A 25,703-nucleotide genomic window follows, 5' to 3' on the forward strand; every position below is an offset into this window, starting at 1 on the left:
TTCACTCTGTCCAGCTTGCTAATAGCCATTGAAACGAAAGCTAATCAGGGGAACGAAAAGCGAAGGATAAAGCGAAGGATAAAGGAACATTTTTGGGAAACATAATACATTTTAAGTGCGTCCGTCCAGACCTCGGTGAAGACCGAATGCGGCCCGCGGGGTAACATTTGTTTGACACCCCTGATCTAGTGGTTTATATAAACTACTGTATATATCATATATTGATCATGAGATGAATATTATGCAGACACTGAATGTGTTCCAAATGGCACCGCATTCCCTATATAATGCACTAGTTTTGACCTGAGCCCTTGGGATGCAGTCTCTCTCACCTCTTCCATCCCAGGGAAGTGCTCCAGGAACTGGGACACGTAGGTCATGATGGACTGCTCATCTGGAGGGTTAATGGTCACGTCTGTGGAGATGGAAATGCGGGAATGATAACAGAGGAACTTAAGATCGACTAGTGGTAAATCTTCTAAAACACTCTGATTGTACAGCATAATTGTAGCCCAGTCCCAGATCTCTTTATGCTGTCTTGTCAACTGCTATGGCCATTGTCATGTCAACTATTTTGGCAAGACAACGGCCATAGGAGTTAGCTATACAGCCCTAACAGATCTGGGATCAGGCTAGCATAATTGCCCCTTGTGGCAATGAATAAAGTCTAAATTAATTGAATTGGTTTGAATTTAACTGAATTTAATTGAATAATTTACCCTCTGGTTCCAGTAGTCTGGGTATGCCCAGGCTGTAGTGGGCTGTCCTGAAGGCATCCTCTAGGTTCTCCCTGGCTGTCCTCAGCAGAGCTCTCCTCATGTCCACCAGGCTGGGGTCAATAGACTTAATGACGGCCAGGAAGGCCAGTCCACTGGTCCAGCTCTTCCCAAAGTCCTGCACCGCCACACCATACCTGACAAGACAAGACTCGGCAAGTCAGCAACATCTGACACTAACACTTGAACATGATTGCAGTCAAACTTTCAAACTTGTGTGTATGTATTACCGAATTTTCACAGGTTCATCAAATACCATATCCTATTTGTGAGTTTGTCTCTTATGAATTTGACATATGATTGCTGTCTAATCACAACTCACTTCCTGGTGCGTCTCTGGACCCACTGCAGGAGCGTCTTGATGGCTTTCCCATGATCCCTCATGGCGATGGAGCGTGGCCTCTCATCGGAGGGCGTGCTGGAGTGGGAGGTGTCAGAGTCGGAGCTGGTGGGGAGCGAGGAGAGGCTGGAGGACGAGGGGAACTGGCTCTTAATGTTCCCTGTCAGCTCCTTGATCTGAGAGAAGGAGGAAGACTAGGCACTTATTTCATTACTTAATATCTGAGAGAGAGAGAGAGAGAGAGAGAGAGAGAGAGAGAGAGAGAGAGAGAGAGAGAGGGGAGAGAGAGAGAAAGAGGGGAGAGAGAAGAAAGAGACGGTATAGAGAGAGAGAGAGATTTTACCTGGAAAAACAGGATAATATTCCAGATGAGTCCGAGAACGATGGAAGAGTTGCCATCGGCGACATCTGCAGCGTCAATACTGACCAGCTTCACCTGTGCAGGTAAACACACCCAGGTAAACAATCCAACCAATCAACAGGATATTTAGACAGTGATGTGCTGGTGCTCCTCCCAATATGAAAAAAATAGCTTCAGCTATAAATATCATTGAAGGGAATAACGCTGAACCTTCTTCTATAATTTCAGGATGTTTATTAGACACTTCCCTAAATAGGTGATTGGTGATTCATTGGTGATTGGCTGTGATACTCACATTTCTTTCCTCTAGGAAGGTGAGGACCTTTGCGATGTTGTTCAGTCTGAAGATACGATGTGAGGACTGTTTCCATCCATGAAGCTGGAGGAGGACACCGACCATACAACAAACAGCTGGGTGAATTGTTAGCCACCGAAATCGAACTCAAGCACAATCTTTAACACACAACTTCTCCATATCTAGCATAGCCATGCGGCTGCCTCCCAAATGGCACCCTATCCCTTACATTGTGCACTACTTTTGACCAGGGCCTATAGGGAATAGGGTGTCATTTGTGATGCAGGCGAATGAATCAACAAAGCATCACTAACATCTGAATACTGTGTGGATGGTGAGATATTGTTGGTGGAAATCTCACCAGCTTGCATCCGGACAGTTCCTCCAGCAAGGCCATGAGTATTCTTCCATCCTGGATATCTCTGAACAGGTCGTTTACCTCCATCGGGGGAGTGCACTGAAGACAGGAGGAGAGGAGAGTTAATCTTTCAACAGACCTGATGATGTTAAAAACACATTTCAGTTTGATGATGCTATTGCGCTGCAACAGCTAAAAGTGGGTGTGTCTGATGTCTGACTTAAGTGCACATGTAGCATAAGTAGTGGAGTATAACGACCATTGACATGTCTCTGGTGTTGGTTTTATGCTGGCTGGTAGGACTGCCAATAACTGTCAAAGATGGATCTTATCAGTATAATGAGCAGTCCGTCAAAACAGCTATTGCGTAATAGCTATGACATCAAACCGAACCATGCATGAACCAATCGCTCTACATCTGAACGCTTACTTGAGAGAGGGAGTGAGCAAAACGTTCCATCGAAACCCAGCGGACAAACGTATGATTGTCGATTAGTGGGTCAGAGATTTGATGTAACGCCAGACAGTGGGTCAGAGAAGAGAGGTTCATTGTGTGAGAGAAACAAAGACTTAATCACTATTTGGACTCTCTCTCTCTGTCAGCCTTATGGCTCTGCTCTGTTATCATCTCATCTCTCTGTCGCCTGAAACCTTAGAAGCACAAAACAGCCTTGCCAATGCAAACAATGGTGTAAGGCTAGAGTAGGGAAACTTACTGAATGACTAATGGCAGAGTAGTGTGTGTGTGTGTGTGTGTGTGTGTGTGTGTGTGTGTGTGTGTGTGTGTGTGTGTGTGTGTGTGTGTGTGTGTGTGTGTGTGTGTGTGTGTGTGTGTGTGTGTGTGTGTGTGTGTGTGTGTGTGTGTGTGTGTCACTTGTGAGCGAGAGAGAGCGGAGGGGGTGGGGGTGAAGGAAGGGAAAGATAAAAAAATATGTAAACAATTTGTGAGCACAAGTGTATGTGTGCTTGAGAGTGGAGGGAACACAGAACGGCTGAGGGTACGTGTAGGTTAGCAGACAAAGAGAACGTATGTGCGGGCCTTTTCACCATAGTTCCTTGGTAATTTGTTCAGGAATGCTATTCAAGTAAATAAAGCAGTTCTTCAAATTACACAACGCAATCTGAGAAGAAAGGAGGGGGGAAAAGTACAAAAAAGGCCTATGGCGATTATTCCATGCCAGCATGTCACGAAAATATTTTTGCATCTCAGATTGTTCTGGCAATTCTCACATAAAAACTTAATTGGGAGGAAGGATGTTTGATATGCCAATTACTTTTGTAACAAACCATTTTTTAACACGATAAAAGGCGCCATGTTAGGCACTCTTCAGACCTATACATGCCCGCTATAAGACCCAATAACCAGGGAACCGTACATGATACAGGCAACACCTTGGTGTCATTATACTCCTAATACTGTGCTCTAAAATATGGAGTATCGCTACATTCTGAAATACAATTTAACACATTAATTTATTCAACATTGAAACTATTAATATTATTATCTCAAAAGTACCCTTTTTGATTTTGTTCATTTTTAAACATATTCTTTTAAACAATATACTCTACACTTACGTCAAATTTACAGAGTGGGCTCTCTCCTACTTTTAAAGTTATGAGCAATTTTTTGAAAATGGATTTAAAGGGAACTCCCTCTGCTGTGATTTGCTGAATGTGCCATTCTGCAGGAGGGCTGTGATTGGTTAATGATCTATAATGTCAATTTGTATGTATAAAATGGATCATTTCTTCAAAGTACCAGAGAACCCACTCTGGAAATCTGATGTGTTTAAAGACTATATTGTTCCAAATAATATGTCAAAAATAAGCAATCAAATCTAAAGGGGTACTTTTGCGATATAAATAATACTATGCTTTGTGTTTAATACATTTATTAGAAATGTTTTATGTCAGACTATAGACATACTCCATATTTAAGAGCACACTGTGAGGACTATAAAGCAGTCCAGATTCTGCGATCACATTTTTTTGGTGCAAAATCTAAAATTACTTACCTGCATATTATGCGAGGGCTTGCAAATTTGACCAATCACCACACTATAAAACAGTCAAATCATCGCAATATTATCACACAAAACTGACCCATCCCCGCAGTATAAAAAGAGGGCTCGCAATTTCAACCAATCACCACCCATTTACCGCATAATATTGGGCTCCCAAGTGGCGCAGCGGTCTAAGGCACTGTATCTCAGTGAAAGAGATGTCACTACAGTTCCTGGTTTGAATCCAGGCTGTATCACATCCAGCTGTGATTGGGAGTCCCATAGGGCGGCGCACAATTGGCCCAGTGACGTCCAGGTTTGACTGGGGTAGGCCGTCATTGTAAATAAGAATTTGTTCTTAACTGACTTGCGTAGTTAAATTTTTTAAAATAATATGGTTCAATCAAGCCAAATGTCAACAAACCGTTTCCCTCGTCAGTGCAGTTTCACGACAAATTGGACAAAATCATCGCATGTTGCCATGCAAAATGTCAGAATTGCCTCTGCGAAATCCTGGAGGGACTGATAATGACACCAAGATGATGTCTGTACCATGTACGGTTCACGGATCACAGGGTCTTACAGGAGGCATGTATATAAAAAGGGCATATAGAAATTGCCACTTTCATCACAATTTTCTAAAAAATACAAATGTAATAAAAATGTTAAACGTCCTTCCTCCCAATGAAGATTTTAATGTGAATTGCCAGAACAATCTGTGATACCAGAACTAGTTTTGGGCCATGCTGGCGTGGAATCGCCCTATTACATCTAATCTAGCACTATTTGCATATACAGTCTGCCCCACTATTCCCTATATAGTGCACTACTTTTGACCAAAGCCCTATAGGCACTATATAAGAAAAAGAGTGACATTTGAGATGCAGTCCCACAGTACCACCTGTACAGCATTAAGTGGAAGTAAATCTACTCTGGGGCAGACAGATAGCATCTACACATCAGATTAGCATTTACTGACAAATTAATGTTTTACACTGTCTCTCTCTGCATTAGCAGTTCCTCTGGCTCCATTTATCATTTATAGGGTAAAGGGAGAAGCTACAACTCGGTTTGTGTGAGGGATAGACTCAAAGTGTTGTCAGAAAAAGGGCAGGAAAATTTAAATGAGAACGCATCGGAAACGTAAAATAACCCAGGTTTAGGAATAAGTCTATACATACTCCAGTTTGTGGTGTTGGGTAAAGATACGCTTATTTTGAGGGATGGATTTTTTGGGGGAACTGTAGCAGGGTTAGGGTCAATTCCATTTCAATTCAGTCAATTCAGGAAGTAAACAAAAAATACAAAAAAAAATTCTCATAGAGCTCTGAGGAAAATTGGAATTTCATTTTCAATTGAAATGGAATTGACCCAAACCCTGATCTGTAGACTGACTTACCTTCTCTAAATGCAGATTCATCCATCGTGTGAACGTCCTCTTCTGAACGACCTCTCTTTCAACTGCAAGAGAAAAGCAACATAGAGGAGGATGTGAATATGGTGGCTGTGAATAAAAGATGGGAATACAGAGAAGAGACCAGCAGCATCAATACTGACTCATGTAAGACAACAGCCTCATCTACTACCAGGTAGCATCCCAAATAGCCCCGTTCCCTATATAGTGCGCTACTTTTGACCAGGGTCCATAGGGCTTTGGTCAAAAGTAGTGTACTACATAGGGAATAGGTTGCCAATTGTGACACAGCCCAGTCGTTAATCAGCAAGACCTCTACCCTGCAGCCATGATCTGTCAACACGCCATAGCAACAAGGGGGTGCACTTAGCGTGCAAACACACACATGCAACCCTCGCATGTGAACCTTTGCATGAACGTACAACATCACACATCTACATGCTCACATGCATACACCACACACACACACACACACACACCAATTTATATCCAATCATATATTGTACTGACTTCCATACACAATACGGTGAAGCTATTTGGTGAATCATGGTCATATCTTGCATGCTCACTCCTTGGCTATTATTAAAAACCTCTTAACCTGTGTGTCGTTGTGCATTAAATGTCTCACTGGAGTACCATCCAACAACCTCGTGAATATCTTTCCTCATTTCCTAGCCAGAGAAGTGTCATTCTACGCCTGTTTCTCTTAATGGATCAAAACTTTGGTACTAGGATTTAAATACGCAGACTTAACACCCAGAGTTGTCTGTATTGCGAAACTGACGGTCATTATGTGTCTACCTGTCCATTAAAAGACCAGGCTCATCAGTAGGTGCGAGTACTCTGGTGGAACATACAGAGAATGTTTCTTCTCCCCTTACTCACGCCCCTCTCCATGCCATCCTGCTGTGGGGCGAGCAATCAAAATCTCTTTGGGTTTCTGACTCTGGGGCCGACGAGAGTTTCATGGACGCCACCCTGGTGTCTGAGCTGGGCATCCCCACTCAGCCCCTCTCCATTCTCATGGACGTTAGAGCACTGAATGGGCGCTCTATAGGCAGGGTCACCCACAATACTACTCCTATCCACCCGCGTGTGTCTGGGAACCACAGTGAGTCTATACAGTTTATGCTCATCAAGTCTCCTCAGGTTTCCATGGTATTGGGGTTTTCTTGGCTCCAGTGCCACAACTCCTTATCAACTGGACTGCTGGTACTATCATGGGCTGGAGCCCGTTCTGCTATGCCCATTGCCTGAAGTCGGCACAGCCTGCCCTGGGACGTCTTCCTGTGGGCTCGGAAGAAGCTTCGGACCTCTCCGCCGTTTCCGCGGAGTACCAGGACTTCCAGGAGGATTTCAGCAAGGCCCGGGCCACTTCGCTTCCTCTGCATCAACCCTATGACTGCGGTATCGACCTTCTCCTGGGCACTACACCACCCTGGGGACGCCTATATTCACTGTCAGGTCTGGAGACCAAGGCTATGGAGACATACATCGACGACTCCCTGGCTGCAGGGGGTATCCGTTGTTCTGCCTCCCCGCCGGAGAAGGGTTCTTCTTTGTGGAGAAGAAGGACAAAACCATGCGCACGTGCATCGACTACCGGGGCCTCAATGACATCAAGGTTAAGAACCGCTACCCACTACCACTCATCGCCTCGGCTTTCGAGCCGCTCCAGGGGGCCACTACCTCTCTAAGTTGGACCTCTGGAACGTCCACCACCTGGTACGGATACGGGAAGGTGACAAGCGGAAGACAGCCTTCAACACTGCTAGCGGACACTATGAATACCTGGTGATGCCATTCGGTCTGATCAATGCTCCTGCTGTGTTCCAGGTCCTAGTTAATGACATTATCCGCGACATGTTGAACCAGGTCGTGTTCGTCTACCTTGACGACATCCTCGTCTTTTCCCGCTTGGCTCAAGAACACGTTCTCCACGTCCGACAGGTCCTCCAGTGTCTTCTGGAGAACCAGCTTTTTGTCAAACCCCAAAAATGTGAATTCCATCACTCCACCATCACCTTCCTTGGATACATCATAGCTGCTGGGAATGTGCAGATGGATCCTGGAAAGGTGAGAGCGGTGGTGGATTGGCCCCAACCCACGTCCAGAGTGCAGCTGCAACGCTTCTTAGGGTTTGCCAATTTCTATCGGCGTTTTATCCGGGGTTACAGCACCCTGGCTTTCCCCCTGTCAGTACTCACCTCCCCAGCTGCTGACCGGGCATTCCTGGACCTTAAGCACCGCTTCACCACAGCTCCCATATTGATCCATCCCGTAAGTTCATGGTGGAGGTAGACGCGTCGGATGTCGGAATGGGAACCATCCTGTCCGAGCGTTCTGCCCTGGACCTTAAGCTGCATCCCTGCGCCTTCTTCTCCCATCGTCTTAACGCCACAGAGAGGAATCGTGATGTGGGGAATCGAGAACTACTCGCAGTGAAGATGGCATTGGAGGAGTGGAGACACTGGTTAGAGGGGGCGGAACTTCCATATATAATGTGGACGGACCACAAGAACCTGGAATATCTCCGCACCGCCAAGCGTCTCAACTCCAGGCAAGCTCAATGGGCCCTGTTGTTCACCCGGTTTAACTTCACCATCTCCTACCGCCCAGGATCTAAGAATGTTAAGCCAGACGCGCTTTCACGCCGCTATAGCCCCGCATCTACACCCTCGAACCCCGAGACCATCCTTCCTACGTCGTGCCTGGTGGCTACCCTCGTCTGGAGAATAGAACCAGGTCCGTGAGGCGCAGCATTCCCAGCCGGACCCTGGAGGGGTTCTGGCTAACCGGATGTTTGTCCCAGACACTGCCTGTACTGTCTGTACTCAGAACAAGACTCCTCGGCAAGCTCTGTCTTGCCTCCTTCAACCTCTTCCTGTCCCTCACCTGCCCTGGTCACATATATCCTTGGACTTAGTCACTGGTCTCCCTTCATCTGATGGCAACACCACTATCCTCACAATGATGGACAGGTTTTCCAAAACTGCGCATTTCATTCCCCTCCCCAAGCTACCTTCTGCCAAGGAGTCGGCCCAGCTCTTGGTGCAGCACGTCTTACGGATCCATGGACATCCGGTGGACATGGTCTTTGACCGGGGTCCTCAGTTTTCGTCCCTGTTCTGGAAGGCGTTCTGCACGCTCATTGGGTCGTCGGCCAGTCTGTCCTCCAGGTTTCATCCTCAATCCACCGGCCAGTCAGAGCGTGCCAATCAGGACCTGGAGACGACTCTTTGGTGCCTCGTCTCGGCCAACCCTACCACCTGGAGCCAGCAATTTGTGTGGGTGGAGTATGCCCGGAACACCCTTCCCTGCTCGACCACTGGGCTCTCAACTCACGGAGCACTCGAAGGGCATCAGCCCCCACTCTACCCGGAGATAGAGGAAAAGGTCTACATACCCTCGACCCAGATGTTCGTCTGCCACTGTCGGCGTAGCTGGAAGAGAGCTTGGTCCGCTCTTCTCCCAACCACCTCCAGGTATCGTTGACAGGCGGACCGCCATCGGACGCCGGCTCCCCGCTATTATCTTGGGCAGAGGGTATGGCTGTCAACTCGGGATCTGCCCCTCTGGGTAGAGTCCCACAAACTTTCCCCTCTTTTTATCGGACCTTTCCCCATCTCCAAGATCCTTAGCCCCTCTGGTGTTTGTCTTCTGTTGCCCCACACCCTCCGTATACATCCCACGTTTTATGTATCAAGGATTAAACCTCTGTCTTACAGCCCTCTGTCTCCACTTTCCAGGCCCACCCCTTCCCCCCCGTCTCATCGATGGCCATCCGGCATACACAGTGAGGCGTCTCCTGAGTGTTCGACCTCGGGGTAGGGGATTCCATGTTTGATTGGGAGGGTTATGGTCCAGAGGAATGCTCGGTCCCCGCTAGGAACATCCTGGACCCAGCCCTCATAGCTGAATTCCACCGCCGGCACACCGGTCAACCAGGTACGTGCACCCCGGTCAACACTGGTCGAACTGTTTGCATCTGGGTCTTATCCTGAGGTCTGATAGATATAGGGAAAAGACAGACAGCCATACTGTGAGTAGAAATTAAACAAAATGAGAGACAATCAATAATAACCCAACCTGGTCCCAGATCTGTTTGTGCTCTTGCCTACTCCATTGTCAAACCAAACATGACAATTACATAAGGAGTTGGCAAGAGAGCAGAAACAGACTGGCAACCAGGCTAATAAAATGCCTTATTAAGAAAAAAATTGCCAGCAGCAATGAAATCGTCATCCTTATTCATTCTCGAAATACCATTCGTGTTCATGACAACCTCATTTGCCATGAACAGCCACCAGGCAATTCTCAGTATGGGGTCATCGCTTCCTTCCTCTGGTGTGTGTTTGTTCTAAAATGAGGCATTTACTCACAGATGTAGGAGTTCCTTCACCCCATTCAGCAAAACACAAACAGCTGACTCCAGCTGAGACACAGAAGTACTGCTAGTCCTCATATCCAAACAAAGTGTCATCTGAGTTTGGACACTGTTCTTTGCCTCTCTCTCTCTCTCTCTCTCTCTCTCTCTCTCTCTCTCTCTCTCTCTCTCTCTCTCTCTCTCTCTCTCTCTCACTCACTCACTCACTCACTCACTCACAGCTGAGTGCTCAAACCTGTCACCCAGCTCCTGGCCCAGACCAGAGCAGCTAGGCTCTTTGTGTCTTTATGGTTGCTGGCTGGTTGCTAGCGCTGGGAAATGGCCCCCTTATTATAGCGACATGCCCTATACACACACACAGACGGGCACAACAACAGACACACAGCCACACCTACACATAAACTTAGACACACACGGAGACACTCCACACACACTATCAGGCAGAGACATGCAGACACAGAAAAAAAAGTGACACACACACACACAGAGAAGTAAAAGCAGGCTCTTGCTCTGAGAAAGAGCTTCAGCCAGGAGAGAAACCCAAGAGATGAACAATGTACTCTCCATGTATTTCTGTTTGTAGTATCACACTACGCTTATAAGACAATAGACAATCATCATAAACTAATGTTTACATTCTACGAGACTGTTCTATTCTATTGTATCCTCTTTGTTCATAGTCTATGAAAATGTTGAGATGCCTCATAAGTCCTCAACTGGCAGCTTCATTAAATATTACTCGCAAAACACCAGTCTCAACGTCAACAGTGAAGAGGTGACTCCGGGATGCTGGCCTTCTAGGCAGAGTTGCAAAGAAAAAAACTTATCTCAGACTGGCCAATAACAAGAAAAGATTAAAAGGGGCAAAAGAACACAGACACTGGACAGAGGAACTCTGCCTAGAAGGCCAGCATCCCGGAGTCACCTCTTCACTGTTGACATTGAGACTGGTGTTTTGCGGGTACTATTTAATGAAGATCCCAGTTGAGGACTTGTGATGCATCTGTTTCTCAAACTAGACACTCTAATGTACTTGTCCTCTTGCTCAGTTGTGCACCGGGGCCTCCCACTCCTCTTTCTATTCTGGTTAGAGCCAGTTTGAACTGTTCTGTAAAGGGAGTAGTACACAGCGTTGTATGAGATCTTCAGTTTCTTGGCAATTTCTCGCATGGAATAGCCTTCATTTCTCAGAACAAGAATAGACTGATGCGTTTCAGAAGAAAGTTATTTTTTTCTGGCCATTTTGAGCCTGTAATCGAACCCACAAATGCTGATGCTCCAGATACTCAACTAGTCTAAAGAAGGCCAGTTTCATTGCTTCTTTAATCAGAACAACAGTTTTCAGCTGTACTAACATAACAAAAGGGTTTTCTAATGATCAATTAGCCTTTTAAAATTATAAACTTGGATTAGCTAACACAATGTGCCATTGGCACTCAGGAGTGATGGTTGCTGATAATGGGCCTCTGTACACCTATGTAGATATTCCATAAAAAATCTGTCGTTTCCAGCTACAATAGTCATTTACAACATTAACAATGTCTACAGTGTATTTCTAAGTGACATTTCTAAGTGACCCCAAACGTTTGAACAGTAGTGTACATGACATGTACACCTCCCCTGTGATGAGGATAGTCATTTCTGTCGTCAATTAGCCAATGTGAGAAAATGCCCACGTCATGAAAGGCTAGTTAAATAAAACACACCAAAACATCTGAAAACCCAACTGCCCCACTGGACATATTAATAACCGTGGCCATCCATAAGTGTTGATCTAATTTTCCAGGTACATTATCCAAAACGCTGCATTGGTTCCTCTTAGGAATAACAGAGCCTGGGCCAAATAGAAAGGTGCACGTATCGTCAGATCTGAGGGCTCTACGGAGAGACTTACTACGGCACGCTGCATCCGGACCCACTCGGATACCTCAGTCTGTTGGAGTGTGTGTGTTGCTGTGAATGTGTACCATTGTGCGCTGGTGGTGATTTATAGCATGTGTGTGGCTGTGCGCCTAGAATTCCTAACCAGACCGTTCGTTTATTTTTCCGGCCCCACAAATGTGTGGACAGCACAGTGCTGAATAAAGGGAATGACACCTAACGTCTTGGCAATGAGAGACAGGCCTACATGGAAAAGAATGATCCCTCTTTTTTTCTTTCTCTCTCTCGCTCGCTCGCTCTCTGTCACAGCGATGTGTCCGATTCAGATTCCTACGACACAAAAGGTTACACTTCTCGAATACTAACAAGTCCGGGGGAGTGTGGACTCGGCTGGTTGAAACATTGCCTGTTAGGGACAGTCTGGGGACAATCTGTCAAAAGGCTTGTATAATCAGGCCCTATTCTCCAGGGAATCTGTCTGTTAGCCCACCAACATGTGTCAACTCCAGATGTCATCCATTCAATGAAAGCCTCCAACAGTCCACAGGCAAATATGGACACTGCCTTCCAAGAGCCATGTGTTCAGGAGCCCTTGACATTTGAACTCAGGGGTGGAAATGTTGTTTCTTCTCCCACCACACCGTACTGTGAGATAACGCCGTAAAGCCAGAGCGTGGATTTAGTAAGTCAGTCTAGTGTTGAGGTCAGGTTCTGTACTGGGAACAATGCAGGATGCTGAGCCGAAGCTTTATCCCCCTGAAAGAGCAGCGTTAGAGTCAGCTCCGGTGAGGTGTTTTCTATTATAGACACAGTACAACACAGTAGTTTACATTTCTTGGAAAGCCTTGATGAGGTCTGTCCTTAGAACAGCAGTCACCTGGAAGGTCCCCATTCTAGTATGGTAAGGGGTGTGGGGGGGGGGATGTTATTAAAATATGACCTATATTTGACTGAGAATACGTTCTTTTTTACAGCAGCAACCTGGGGACTAGTTACAGGGGAGAAGAGAGGGGATGAATGAGCCAATTTGAAGCTGGGGGTGATTAGGTGGCCATGATGGTATGGGCCTGATTGGGAATGTATCCGGGACATCGGGGGTTAACGCCCGTACTCTTGCGATTAAGTGCCATGGGTTCTTTAGTGACCACAGAGAGTCCAACTCGAACCTTAATCCATAGACTAGCACTAGTGTACGTGAACGCAATGTTCTCAGTGGTCTGGTTTTGGTTTCCCCGCTCTGTCTCAGAAGGTAAGAGCACAATGAATAGGATACATACCGTATACGTGGATGACGTCACATCCTGAGTAACACAGGTGAATGCAGAGCGGTGTCATTATTTCAGCTCTCTTGGCTGCACTGCCATTAAAGATGAGGTCATTCTCTGTGTGGAAATAAGGCCACACTGACTGACAGGAGGGATACATCCAAAATGGCACCCTATTCCCTAAATAGTGCACTATTTTCTTCATCTGTAGAAAGTAGTGCACTATGTAGGGAATAATGTGCCATTTGGGACACTGCCAAGGACCGGTACCTCTTGTCTGACTGGCATGTTGAACACAAGCTTACTGTGAATGTTGACGTGTCAATGTGCACAGTGTGACAAGCAATTCTCTATGCACTCTATCTTTCCTAATCTTATCTGGGCTATTGTTAGTTTCGAAGGCAGACCAAACATTACTACATATTACTGCTGTTGCCGTTGATACTCATTTATTTTGTTAGGATTGATCGAATTTAACTCGGTATCGAGGAGAAACTGAAGCAACACTGTCTAGAGAAGCAGAGACAATCATATGATTGCAATCTAATAATCCTATATTATCATATAACGAAATGGGATATAGTAAGTTGTCAACCAGACGTACATATTCTGTTCTATAACCCCTTTCCCTCTCTTTTGTCTCAGTGTGTTGGCACTGGCTCTAGACAAAATCGCAGACTCGGTGGGAGCAGTGAGGCCCTTCTCATTTGCTTGCCATGCAAAGAGTGGGGGAGCAAGTCTGAGACTCCTCAACCATGTGGTAGAGAAAGCCTTTAACTGGGATATGAATGATCTGATTAACATTACAACAGCGTCCAAAACGGCACACTATTCAATATATAACGCACTACTTTTTACCGGGGCCCGTAGGCCTCTAGTCAAAAGTAGTGCACTATGCAGAAAATAGGGTGCCATTTGGTACGCGGTCATAATGTTACTCTTTTATACCATCTCAGAGAGTCGAACAGAGAAGGGACAACCCTGTAGGACTGAACAAATATCATTAGGAGGCAATTAACTCAGTGCTTTTATTGAACACAGATCTGTACATGCTAGATGTGTATAATGACACTGACACAGATCTGTATATACTAGATGTGTATAATGACACTGACACAGATCTGTTCATGCTAGATGTGTATAATGACACTGACACAGATCTGTACATGCTAGATGTGTATAATGACACTGACACAGATCTGTAAATACTAGATGTGTATAATGACACTGACACAGATCTGTATATACTAGATGTGTATAATGACACTGACACAGATCTGTATATACTAGATGTGTATAATGACACTGGCACAGATCTGTATATACTAGCTGTGTGCTGATAAATGCACTTCTTCTAGGCTTTTTAGTTTGTGTCTCTTTGCAGTGTAAATTCACCTACTGTTCATGTGATTATCCACTCATTTAAAAGAACAAACAGTAGATGTGAGAGCTGAGAGTCGACCAAACTCTGCATCAGCATTCTGGATGTAAACACATCAAACTAATCTGCAGATATTCAGTAGGGAAGTGTGCAAAAACAAGTGTAAGATACTAAGGACTGGGATTCAACCCGATCGCGCTTTGTCGGCGATGCAGCGTTGTTCCCGCATTCATGGTAAACGCTGCATATGATGGCTAAACCGGAAGTTAACTCTAAATGGTGCATTGTCGACAAAGTGCGATCGGATTGAATCCCGGCCTAAGAGAAAAGTATCTGATCCAATACTGACATCCTTTTTCAGCAACATAACTCCCTTCACTGACCATTGGAGTCTGTTCAATAGATACACCAACAGCACCACCAACAAAGTGCACCATATGACAAACAGTCCCATTCCTCCATCTGAGAGTAATTACCACTAATAAACAAAACAAAGTCTGATTGGGGGCAATTCTGTGGGCGATCCTGTGGGCAGCTAGCGCCTCTCCAGAGTTCCGCCTCACTGCCAGCCAATTAGAGGCTGTGAAGACAAGGAGGAAAAACACGGGGAGGAGGGGGTACAGGAATCTTCCTCCCTGGGTAACAGAATGTCTCCAGATGTCCTGGGGTGCATCTCAAACCAAATGGCACCCTATTCCCTATATAGTGCACTGCATTTGGCCAGAGCCCTATGGGGGCATAGGGTGAATAGGGTGCCATTTCGGAAGAAGCCATGGTTGACTGCCTGGCACCACCTCCTACGCACCTCAGAACAGTCGGGAAGGAACAGAAAGTGCAGAATCCGTTTGAAAGTAGGTGAGAAAGATGAAATAAATGTGCTGGATAAATCAACAGAAAGAGGGATGAAATTAAATATGCTGGGCGGGTGGGTACCGGGTTCCCTCTCCCTCAATATATCCCTGCTGTTGATTCATGTTGCTTTGCATTAAGATGAGGTCCCCTCTGGGCAAAAACGGGTTGAATCAATGTTGTTTCCACATCGTTTCAACAACACAAATTCAATGTGATGACGTTGAAACAACATGGACAACTGATTTGGATTTGCAAAAAGCCATCAACGTAAGGGGATTTCGTATTTTTCTTCACCCAACTTTCACCCTAAATCCAACGAGACGGTGAAATATTTTGTTGATTTCAAATGTAAAACTACAGGACGAACTGACGTCTGTGCCCGGCGTGTTGGTTCGGATTCACCACATTACTGCTGTTGCGTTCTGCACCGTGTAGAGTAACAATACAACTGTGCTGAACAAAGTGGAGCTCATCTTATATTAAAATATTAAAACTAAAACTGCCATGATAGGGGATTCCCTAAAGACACTGCTGCTGGTGTCTTACTCTTAACCAAAGGGGTTATATAACTAGAAGAGTTGCTGAGGTGTATAATATCTCTTTTCTTTAGTTCACATTCTAGAGTGCCTTTCCTTGTTCTATACAGGCCTCACCATCCACGTCTAATTGAAAAATGACTTTGTCTTATTCTACATGTTTGGGATTAGCCAATATAGATGCAGCGTGTGTATTTTCCTGTAAGAAGATAATGGGATACAAATAACAATGCCCAACAGAGTATATGATTTACAATAGAAACAGTCCAGTGTCATAAAAAAATACCTCAGCTCACACCTTAAAAGGGGCCATCTGGGATTCGAAAAACAACAAAGCGGTCACTCGAGTCAATGGCTATAAAGCATTAATTTAAAAGTCCAGAAATGGATGTACTGTACCAATCCCGGATGGCCCCTTTAGATGAAATGGTTGCAGACATTTTTGATGAAGCACACTTATGTAACCGAACATGACTCAAGAGGAAGTGTTCATTTGTTGCCTGTATGCCTCCACTGGGGAAAATTAGCGAACAGAAAAGAAGAAGAACATTTCGATTCTTTCCAAGCGTGATTCAACATTATTTGACAGGTAACCAATAGTTCAGACAGAGGTTTGTGAAATCAATTTCCTTATCTATCCTTCTAGAAGTGTTGTTACTCTCTCTCACACACACACACAGACACAGACTGTACACATTCATGTGCACATGCATAGGCTACACAAAAAAAATCCAGGGATGTGATCTTGCAGGCCAGTTTCTGCATATACTGTGAATTAATGCTGCCTTTGCTTGCATAATTGACAGCCAGGAAATCAACATTTAGCCTACTTAATCTGAAGAATAACTACAACTTCTGAACTACAATCACTAATACAGCAAACAAATCAGCAGTAAGTGTGGGATGCATTCATTGTGATTCTTGGTGCAGATTCATTGTCACAGAGCCCAGATCAATCAGGTTCTTTTTTGGTCCTATTAAACGCAGCCATTCACACCATTATAAAAGGAGATAGGGGTGTAGTGATTAGACATCACCAATTATTAGCTGGGTGAGACAGAGACCTGTGAACCTGAACTATACCTGAACTAAAAAGTGTGTTCACTCCTTCCTTCACCTTATCTAGTATTTGCTTATGTTTCACAATTTTTATTTATTTATTTTATTTCACCTTTATTTAACCAGGTAGGCTAGTTGAGAATAAGTTCTCATTTGCAACTGCGACCTGGCCAAGATAAAGCATAGCAGTGTGAACAGACAACAACACAGAGTTACACATGGAGTAAACAATAAACAAGTCAATAACATGGTAGAAAAAAGAGAATCTATATACAATGTGTGCAAAAGGCATGAGGTAGGCAATAAATCGAATAATTACAATTTAGCAAATTAACACTGGAGTGATAAATCATCAGATGATCATGTGCAAGAAGAGATACTGGTGTGCAAAAGAGCAGAAAAGTAAATAAATAAAAGCAGTATGGGGGTGAGGTAGGTAAATTGGGTGGGTAGTTTACAGATGGACTATGTACAGCTGCAGCGATCGGTTAGCTGCTCGGGTAGCAGATTTTTAAAGTGGTTGAGGGAGATAAAAGTCTCCAACTTCAGAGATTTTTGCAATTCGTTCCAGTCGCAGGCAGCAGAGAACTGGAAGGAAAGGCGTCCAAATGAGGTTTTGGCTTTAGGGATGATCAGTGAGATACACCTGCTGGAGCGCGTGCTACGGGTGGGTGTAGCCATCGTGACCAGTGAACTGAGATAAGGCGGCACTTTACCTAGCATAGCCTTGTAGATGACCTGGAGCCAGTGGGTCTGACGACGAGCATGTAGCGAGGGCCAGCCGACTAGGGCATACAGGTCGCAGTGGTGGGTCGTATAAGGTGCTTTAGTAACAAAACGGATGGCACTGTGATAAACTGCATCCAGTTTTCTGAGTAGAGTATTGGAAGCTATTTTGTAGATGACATCGCCGAAGTCGAGGATCGGTAGGATAGTCAGTTTTACTAGGGTAAGTTTGGCGGCGTGAGTGAAGGAGGCTTTGTTCCTGAATAGAAAGCCGACTCTAGATTTGATTTTGGATTGGAGATGTTTGATATGAGTCTGGAAGGACTGGCTCCAGGTCATCTACAAGGCTATGCTAGGTAAAGTGCCGCCTTATCTCAGTTCACTGGTCACGATGGCTACACCCACCCGTAGCACGCGCTCCAGCAGGTGTATCTCACTGATCATCCCTAAAGCCAAAACCTAATTTGGACGCCTTTCCTTCCAGTTCTCTGCTGCCTGCGACTGGAACGAATCACTCTACATACCAGAAAGGCATGCGTTCTTCCTTGAGGTAGCTGGTCCAACATGGTTGAATAGCTGAAAGCATGGGTCCACTACTTTTGAAGTACAGACCTGTAGCTTATTAAACTCCATAGCCCAAGGATTAATTCTAAGACCCCACCCCCCTCCGACCCAACAGAGGTTTGCATGGCATTTTAAGGGAATTGCATTTACATTACTAAACATATTAAGTGAGTTTTGTCGGTGTCTCAAAAGGCACCGTCTACTAGGGTGCCATTTGGGACACAGCCTCTGTTCAAACCTTACCTAAATGCGAGTGCCGGGAATCCAACATGGACAATACCGGGAAACCAAAACACTCTCACGGAAGCATTTCCATATGCAAACAATTCCAGGATTTTGTATTGCATCTAAATGTGACTCCCATTTGGGACTCAGCCAGTGTGTTTGTGAGGTCAAAGCTACACACCCCCAAAAAATGGTTCTAAATATTGTAGTACCAGATAAGGTTTTTTTGGCTTGTTGTTAAGATAGCGGAACCTTTTTTGGTGCTATATTGAACCCTTTTTTGAAGGATCTGTAAAGAACCATGCTCATACGGTTCATACGGTTCTAGAACCATGCTCATACGGTACCTGTATGGCGCTATAAAGAACCCTTTCCTAAGAGTCTATAAAGAAACACCAAAAAAGGGTTCCACTATGGATACAACCCTTTTTGGGGCTATGTAGAACCCTTTTTCCTGTTTTTTTATAGAACCTATTCTGGTCAGCCATATTATATTGGAAAATTCCGTAGCTGTTATTATTGTGTTAATTGACTAGTTGAATCAGGTGTGGCAGCTCTGGAACAGCTGGGGGTCCCTGAGGAGAGAGCCACTGACTGATTTAGTCAACCGTTCTCAATTGACACAAGCCCATACATGAGTCTTGCACAAGACTTACTACGTAACGGCATACCACAGCACATTAGAAAAACTGGAATGACACTCTCACTCACAGTTTCACAATAAGAGCCGTGCGCAAACCATTTGAATTATCACTAACAGAACAAAAAATAATTTTGTGAACTGTAAAGGACCATTGAAGAGCTCAAAGGGTCCTTTGAGTCATTATGGTCCCACATAGAACCCTCGCCCTTCACAAAGAACCCTTGAGGAAACCCACCTTTTTTTGTGTGTCATTTGTTTGATGTGCAGGTAGGTTCCTTTTACAGAGATCAGGGTTAAAAGTGTGGGCTCTACCTCTCCATGCTTTGGGTGACGACAGAAAGACTTCCAAGGAGAACAGAGACAGAAAGACACGTAAATGGCAACAATGTGCTGATTGATTCTTCAAATCACAGAGGTCTTTTTTGACAGTGGCATTATCTTGAAGAACAAGATGATTGTTCTCAAAGACGATTGAGTTACAGAAAATGTTAGCCACACTGGCAATTGAATAGTTTGAGAAGATAAAGAAAAGACGTGCTGATGTCACAGGCTGCATCTTCCTCATTCCAAACAGACGAAATATCTAAACAAGATAAGTACAGTCACAAAGATGCAAAAGACAAGCTTCCACAAAACTAGACCAAAAAGATACAAATCTAGTCCGCATTTTGAACAAAAACCAACGTAGCCTATGCTTATTGTACGCACTGTGCTGTTTGCTCATATACAGATCAGTTAGTTAGGGTGAATTTGGGTACAAATGTTAAATATAGACAGTACCAGTCAAAAGTTTGGACACACCTACTCATTCAAGGGGTTTTCTTTATTTTGACTATTTTCTACATTGTAGATTAATAGTGAAGACATTTAAATTAACGGGTGTGCCTTCTTAAAAGTTAATTTGTGGAAATTCTTTCCTTCTTAATGCGCTTGAGCCAATCAGTTGTGTTGTGACAAGGTAGGGGTGATATACAGAAGATAGCCCTATTTGGTAAAAGAGTCCATATTATGTCAAGAACAGCTCAAATAAGTAGAGAAACAGCAGTCCATCATTACTTTAACACATGAAGGTCGGTCAGTGATCAGTGATGTACTGGGCCGTACGCACTATCCTTTGTAGCGCCTTGCGGTCGGATGCCAAGCAGTTGCCATACCAAGCGGTGGTGCAGCCAGTCAAGATGCTCTCAATGGTGCAGCTGTATAACCTTTTGAGGATCTGAGGGCCCATGCTAAATATTTGCCGCATCAGTAATTATGTAGTAATGACATTCATGTAACCTACATGAAAAGTGAAGTTCAAATCATGAATGACTTCGAGGGATCAGGTGGAAGGATTCATCTTTGGTAAAAAAAATATGAAGGGGAAAAAAATATTTGTTTTGTCTTCACAAATACAGTGCACTATAAATCAGTAATGCCTTCAAAAAACTTTAAAAGAGAAGTTCACATCAGATCATATGCAAGTAGAGCATAACTTGGTCAGAAGAAGAAGTAATGAAAAAGAGCCTTTGTGTGTTGGTTTTTCTTTCCTGCGATCGTACCTACTCACTAGCTAGGTTTCCATGCAATTAGCGACAGACTTTCATGCAAAAAAATAAAAAATCTGCATAAAAACAATATGCGCATTTTCCCATCAGAGATGTGTTTCCATCAAATTGAATAGTTTGGGATAAAAGACTGTGATGACGTAGTGTACAAAAAAATTAAATGAACGGTTAAATCCCCCCCCAATTACAAATACAAGTTAAATGGGTTTCCATCGCATTTTCAACTCTACTGATGGTTTTCTTACAAAAAAAGGTTGTGTTATATAGCGATACCACTCTGGTATTGGCATGTGTGCTGTAGCCAACAGCTCACAGATACAGTACGGGTACAGCCTACATGATGAGATTCTTTGTCGCGTCTACTCCAATTCCTCCTCTCCGGCGTTCGACGTCGCCGGTTTACTAACCGCCGATCCTGGGAACCATCATTACACGCACCTGGCATTCATCATTACACATACCTGCGCTTCATCATTAGGCACACCTGGACTCTATTACCTCACTCATTACCACCCCTTTATCTGGCACTCCCTTAGGTTCTTTCCCCAGGCAGTACTGTTTCTGTTGTTCATGTCTAGACACTACTCCTACATTGTATCGTTCCATGTTGCTTGTTATATTAATTAAACTTACCACCTGCATCTGCTTCTCGACTCCGAGCATCTATGTTACATTATTATAGACAAAAGAGCGATATTGTTTGTATTTGTCCAACGGCAGACAAGCATCAATGATCATGCCACCAGAATAAGACCACCGATATTTATTGCAAAGGAGTATCATGCTCATCACCTGGCACTTTCACCACCCTGTGAAGTTCATCATAAACTATTTAATCTGTACCCTAATAAATTGCAAGCTTTCCTCACGAGTCATAGTGGGAGGACCACACAACATGCGTAAAAGCATTTCCATTCACATTTCTTGAATAATACATTTTACCGACACAAAAAGATCCCATCTCGTCTAGCGTATTTTGTTTTGTCGACATTTAAAAGTTTACCGACAAATGTTCTGTTTCCATCCGCCCTGTCATTACATTTTTCCCCCCACATGTACTTTACTCGCATAAAAAGGTTGGATAGAAACCTGGTTCCTGATTACCTTACCCTGACAGCTACAGGTCAACCTGAGAACAACATTAATTGCTATTTATAAAAACAGAGCTGTAGGCAGAGAGAGCACAGCCCTGCTTTGTCATCCTCACTGCAATCCATGAGAGTTACACAACATATTCAAAGTTCTGTTGGACCGTTTCTTTCTTCAGCCCATTGGTAGAAACACCTGCGTCTAATAAAACTGGCACTTATACAGACCTCAGACAAAGAGTAGAGTGAACTCACCCCGTGTACGTCACTCTCTCTCTCTCCGCAGGTTTATTTGACAATATAACCGTTGACCTTTTAATAGGCGCCATGGTATTTTTTGAGTGGAAAATGGGCCTCTTACAAAAGGAGTACTTTTTGAAGCATAAACCGTAACTTTAGACTTATCATCACTCAAGATAAAATAAGAACAATTGATTGGACCGACCATCATCCTGAAACTGTTGGTCTAGCCATAGCAATATCTCTGCCCATTAGGAAACCACCGCTATGAGGACAGTGTTCTCCACATTATACTTGCTTCTTCAAAGATACAGACACCATTCAGTTGAGTTTATTCAGTATTCAGTTCACAATAACATTGTTCCCCTTCCTGCATGTCACTGAGACTTTGCAATAGTGATGCAATCGTCCATATTTGATACACTCCACATTCACTGTCTGGCTGCTACAGCGACAGTATGCTCCTGAACCTCTGTACTACACACACGCGCGCTAGGGCCGGGACGATAAACAGTATTGCAATATCTTTTTCAAGGCAAAAATGACAACACGAAGCAGATCTAACTCTTTAGTCCTTTAAAAAACCTTCTGTATGTAAAATATTGTGTGCTATAGTTGGAAAATGAATCAATGTGAATTCGCTTCGTGTTTTGTTTCCTTGCCACGAAACTAACGAGTATCGCGATACTGGTTTCAACCTAGTCCTAACATGCACACACACACACACACACACACACACATTACACACACACGCTTAGTACATGTCAGCAACAGTATGCTACTGTATCCAGATATGACAGGGTTAACATGGCTTACATAATAGCTCTGCTACGCAGGCTTCTAGCTCTCAGCTGCATATTTTTCAACACACACACACACACACACTACACACACTTGGTACATGTCAGGGAAGTCAGCCCCTCATGCATGCTACTCAGAGAAAGTGGTAAATAGACTAAATATAGACGTCAGAACTCAGAAGTCTACTGCTGTACATCTACGGCCTCCCGGAACCTCGCTACATCAGTGATGCTCTGGAGAACCATGCAGCGAGGCAATCCTCGAATAACGAGCAGGTGGAGGAGGAGCAGGGGAGGATGAAAGTGGTTCTTTCTCCTGTGCTTCCAAGAACTGCATTGTAAGAGAGAGAGAGAGTGCACATGACCTTAATTCTGAATTTCTTTTACCCACAGCGGATCCCACGGTTTTACATAGAGGCTCAGAGTGGATGGGAGCGAGAGAGAGAGAGAGAAAAAGAGAGAAAGAGACGACGAGGAGGCGAAGGCAGCAGCAGAACTGTCTAAGCAAATGAATACTGCATGATAATGTCTGAATACTGTATGAACTTCACTCTGTACAGGCAGACAGGATAGGCTGCAATAATACAGAGCAATATCAAAATCCTCTGCACTGATTTAATCTGAGTTAGTTCCCTTTTTACACTGCAATATAATGGCTCTGTCCAAGAGAAAACCAAGCTGAAGGTCAGTGATGGTCATGCACAACGTATGGAAACCAAATGGTACCCAAATCCATAGAAAGTGCACTACTTTCGACCAGAGCCCTATGGGCCCCGGTCAAAAGTAGTGCACTATATAGTGAATAGGGTTCCATTCGGAACACAGTCAATAATGTAAGGTTGTACTGCTGTTAGGTTACCGAAACACTGCGATGGATGGCGTGCATTGATAGTGATTACTCAATGCGTTTCGTGTGTCTCACCAACGATTTCAGTATAGTTGAATAAACATGGGGGGCTTCAGGGGGAGAATCAAAGGGACATTGAATTTGTTCTGAATCAAGAGGACATCTGAGCTAGTTTACTTGCCTTGCCTGAGTACCAACACAGAATTTAGGAGGAACAAAAATTAGAATAAGCCAGGGGGTGAGTAAAAGAGAAGAGACCATTGTCCTTTAGCCTCCACCCCCATCTCTCTCTATACCCTACCCCCCTCAAACTCATACCAGAATGTGAGGGAAGCGGCACTGTGTGTGCTCAGCCTCTCCCCCTTAATCACTTTGTGTTGAATAAGTGCTGAGATGTGGGGGACTCGACTGGCCTGGTGAGCGTTCAAGAACATCACATTCAAACAAGTGTGAGTGTTTGAGGCAGTTCCTCGCCTCACACATTGTATGAAAATCTGTTCTGTCACTGGGCTTTAGAAGAAAAGCCTTCTCGCTCTCTCTCTCTCCGAGTAGAAAGTCAAGTCCACCGCAGCAGTGACTGCAGACTTTCACTCTGGCTCAGCGGCTCTATGTCACGCCCTGACCTTAGAGATCCTTTTAATTTAGATTTTAATTTAATCCTTTTAATTTTAGATCCCCCTTGGTTTGTGCTGTGGTGGAGATCTTTGTGGGCTATACTCGGCCTTGTCTCAGGATTGTAAGTTGGTGGTTGAAGATATCCCTCTAGTGGTGCGGGGGCTGTGCTTTGGCAAAGTGGGTGGGGTTATATCCTTCCTGTTTGGCCCTGTCCGGGGGTATCATCGGATGGGGCCACAGTGTCTCCTGACCCCTCCTGTCTCAGCCTCCAGTATTTATGCTGCAGTAGTTTATGTGTCAGGGGGCTAGGGTCAGTTGGTTATACCTGGAGTACTTCTCCTGTCTTATCCAGTGTCCTGTGTGAATTTAAGTATGCTCTCTCTGATTCTCTCCTTCTCTCTTTCTTTCTCTCTCTCTGAGAACCTGAGCCCTAGGACCATACGTCAGGACTACCGGGCATGATGACTCCTTGCTGTCCCCAGTCCACCTGGCCTTGCTGCTATTCCAGTTTCAACTGTTCTGCCTGCGGTTATGGAACCCCTACCTGTCCCAGACCTGCTGTTTCAACTCTTAATGATCGGCTATGAAAAGCCAACTGACATTTATTCCTGATTATTATTTGACCATGCTTGTCATTTATGAACATTTTGAAAATCTTGGCTCTCTCTAATTCTCTCCTTCTCTCTTTCTTTCTCTCTCTCAGAGGACCTGCGCCCTAGGACCATACGTCAGGACTACCGGGCATGCTGACTCCTTGCTGTCCCCAGTCCACCTGGTCTTGCTGCTATTCCAGTTTCAACTGTTCTGCCTGCGGTTATGGAACCCCTACCTGTCCCAGACCTGCTGTTTTCAACTCTTAATGATCGCTATGAAAAGCCAACTGACATTTATTCCTGATTATTATTTGACCATGCTTGTCACTTATGAACATTTTGAACATCTTGGCCATGTTCTGTTATAATCTCCACCCGGCACAGCCAGAAGAGGACTGGCCACCCCTCATAGCCTGGTTCCTCTCTAGGTTTCTTCCTAGGTTTTGGCCTTTTCAGGGAGTTTTTCCTAGCCACCGTGCTTCTACACCTGCATTGCTTGCTGTTTGGGGTTTTAGGCTGGGTTTCTGTACAGCACTTCGAGATATTAGCTGATGTACGAAGGGCTATATAAAATAAACTTGATTTGTTTTGATTTAATTCTACATTTGGTTAGGTCAGGGTGTGACTAGGGTGGGCAATCTATGTTTTCTATTTCTTTGTTGGCCGGGAATGGTTCCCAATCAGAGGCAGCTGTCTATCGTTGTCTCTGATTGGGGATCATACTTAGGCAGCTTTTTCCCACCTGTAGTTTGTGGGATCTTGTTTTTGGTACTGTGCTGTTTAGCCCTACTAGACGTTACGTTTCGTATTTGTTGTTTTTTCGGTGTTCATTTAATAAATTAAAATGTACGCCTACCACGCTGCACCTTGGTCCACTCATTCCACCAACGAGCGTTTTGTGAGGTAC

At 44.5% G+C, this 25,703-nt stretch overlaps 1 protein-coding gene across 1 annotated transcript in view; it reads right to left on the reverse strand.

Annotated features, from left to right (window-relative positions):
- The window catches only part of LOC129812056 (calmin-like), a 44,713-nt gene that overhangs the window by 11,357 nt on the left and 7,653 nt on the right, over positions 1 to 25,703 (reverse strand). The window contains exons 2-8 of the mRNA XM_055863965.1: positions 5,533 to 5,594; positions 2,134 to 2,229; positions 1,773 to 1,856; positions 1,460 to 1,552; positions 1,099 to 1,292; positions 720 to 913; positions 333 to 415 (exon numbers count right to left, since the gene is read on the reverse strand). Of these exons, the coding sequence (XP_055719940.1) occupies positions 333 to 415; positions 720 to 913; positions 1,099 to 1,292; positions 1,460 to 1,552; positions 1,773 to 1,856; positions 2,134 to 2,229; positions 5,533 to 5,594 (806 nt within the window). The remainder of the gene's footprint in view (positions 1 to 332; positions 416 to 719; positions 914 to 1,098; positions 1,293 to 1,459; positions 1,553 to 1,772; positions 1,857 to 2,133; positions 2,230 to 5,532; positions 5,595 to 25,703) is intronic.

Source organism: Salvelinus fontinalis, chromosome 15 (genome assembly GCF_029448725.1).
Source record: "Salvelinus fontinalis isolate EN_2023a chromosome 15, ASM2944872v1, whole genome shotgun sequence".
Lineage (NCBI taxonomy): Eukaryota > Metazoa > Chordata > Actinopteri > Salmoniformes > Salmonidae > Salvelinus > Salvelinus fontinalis.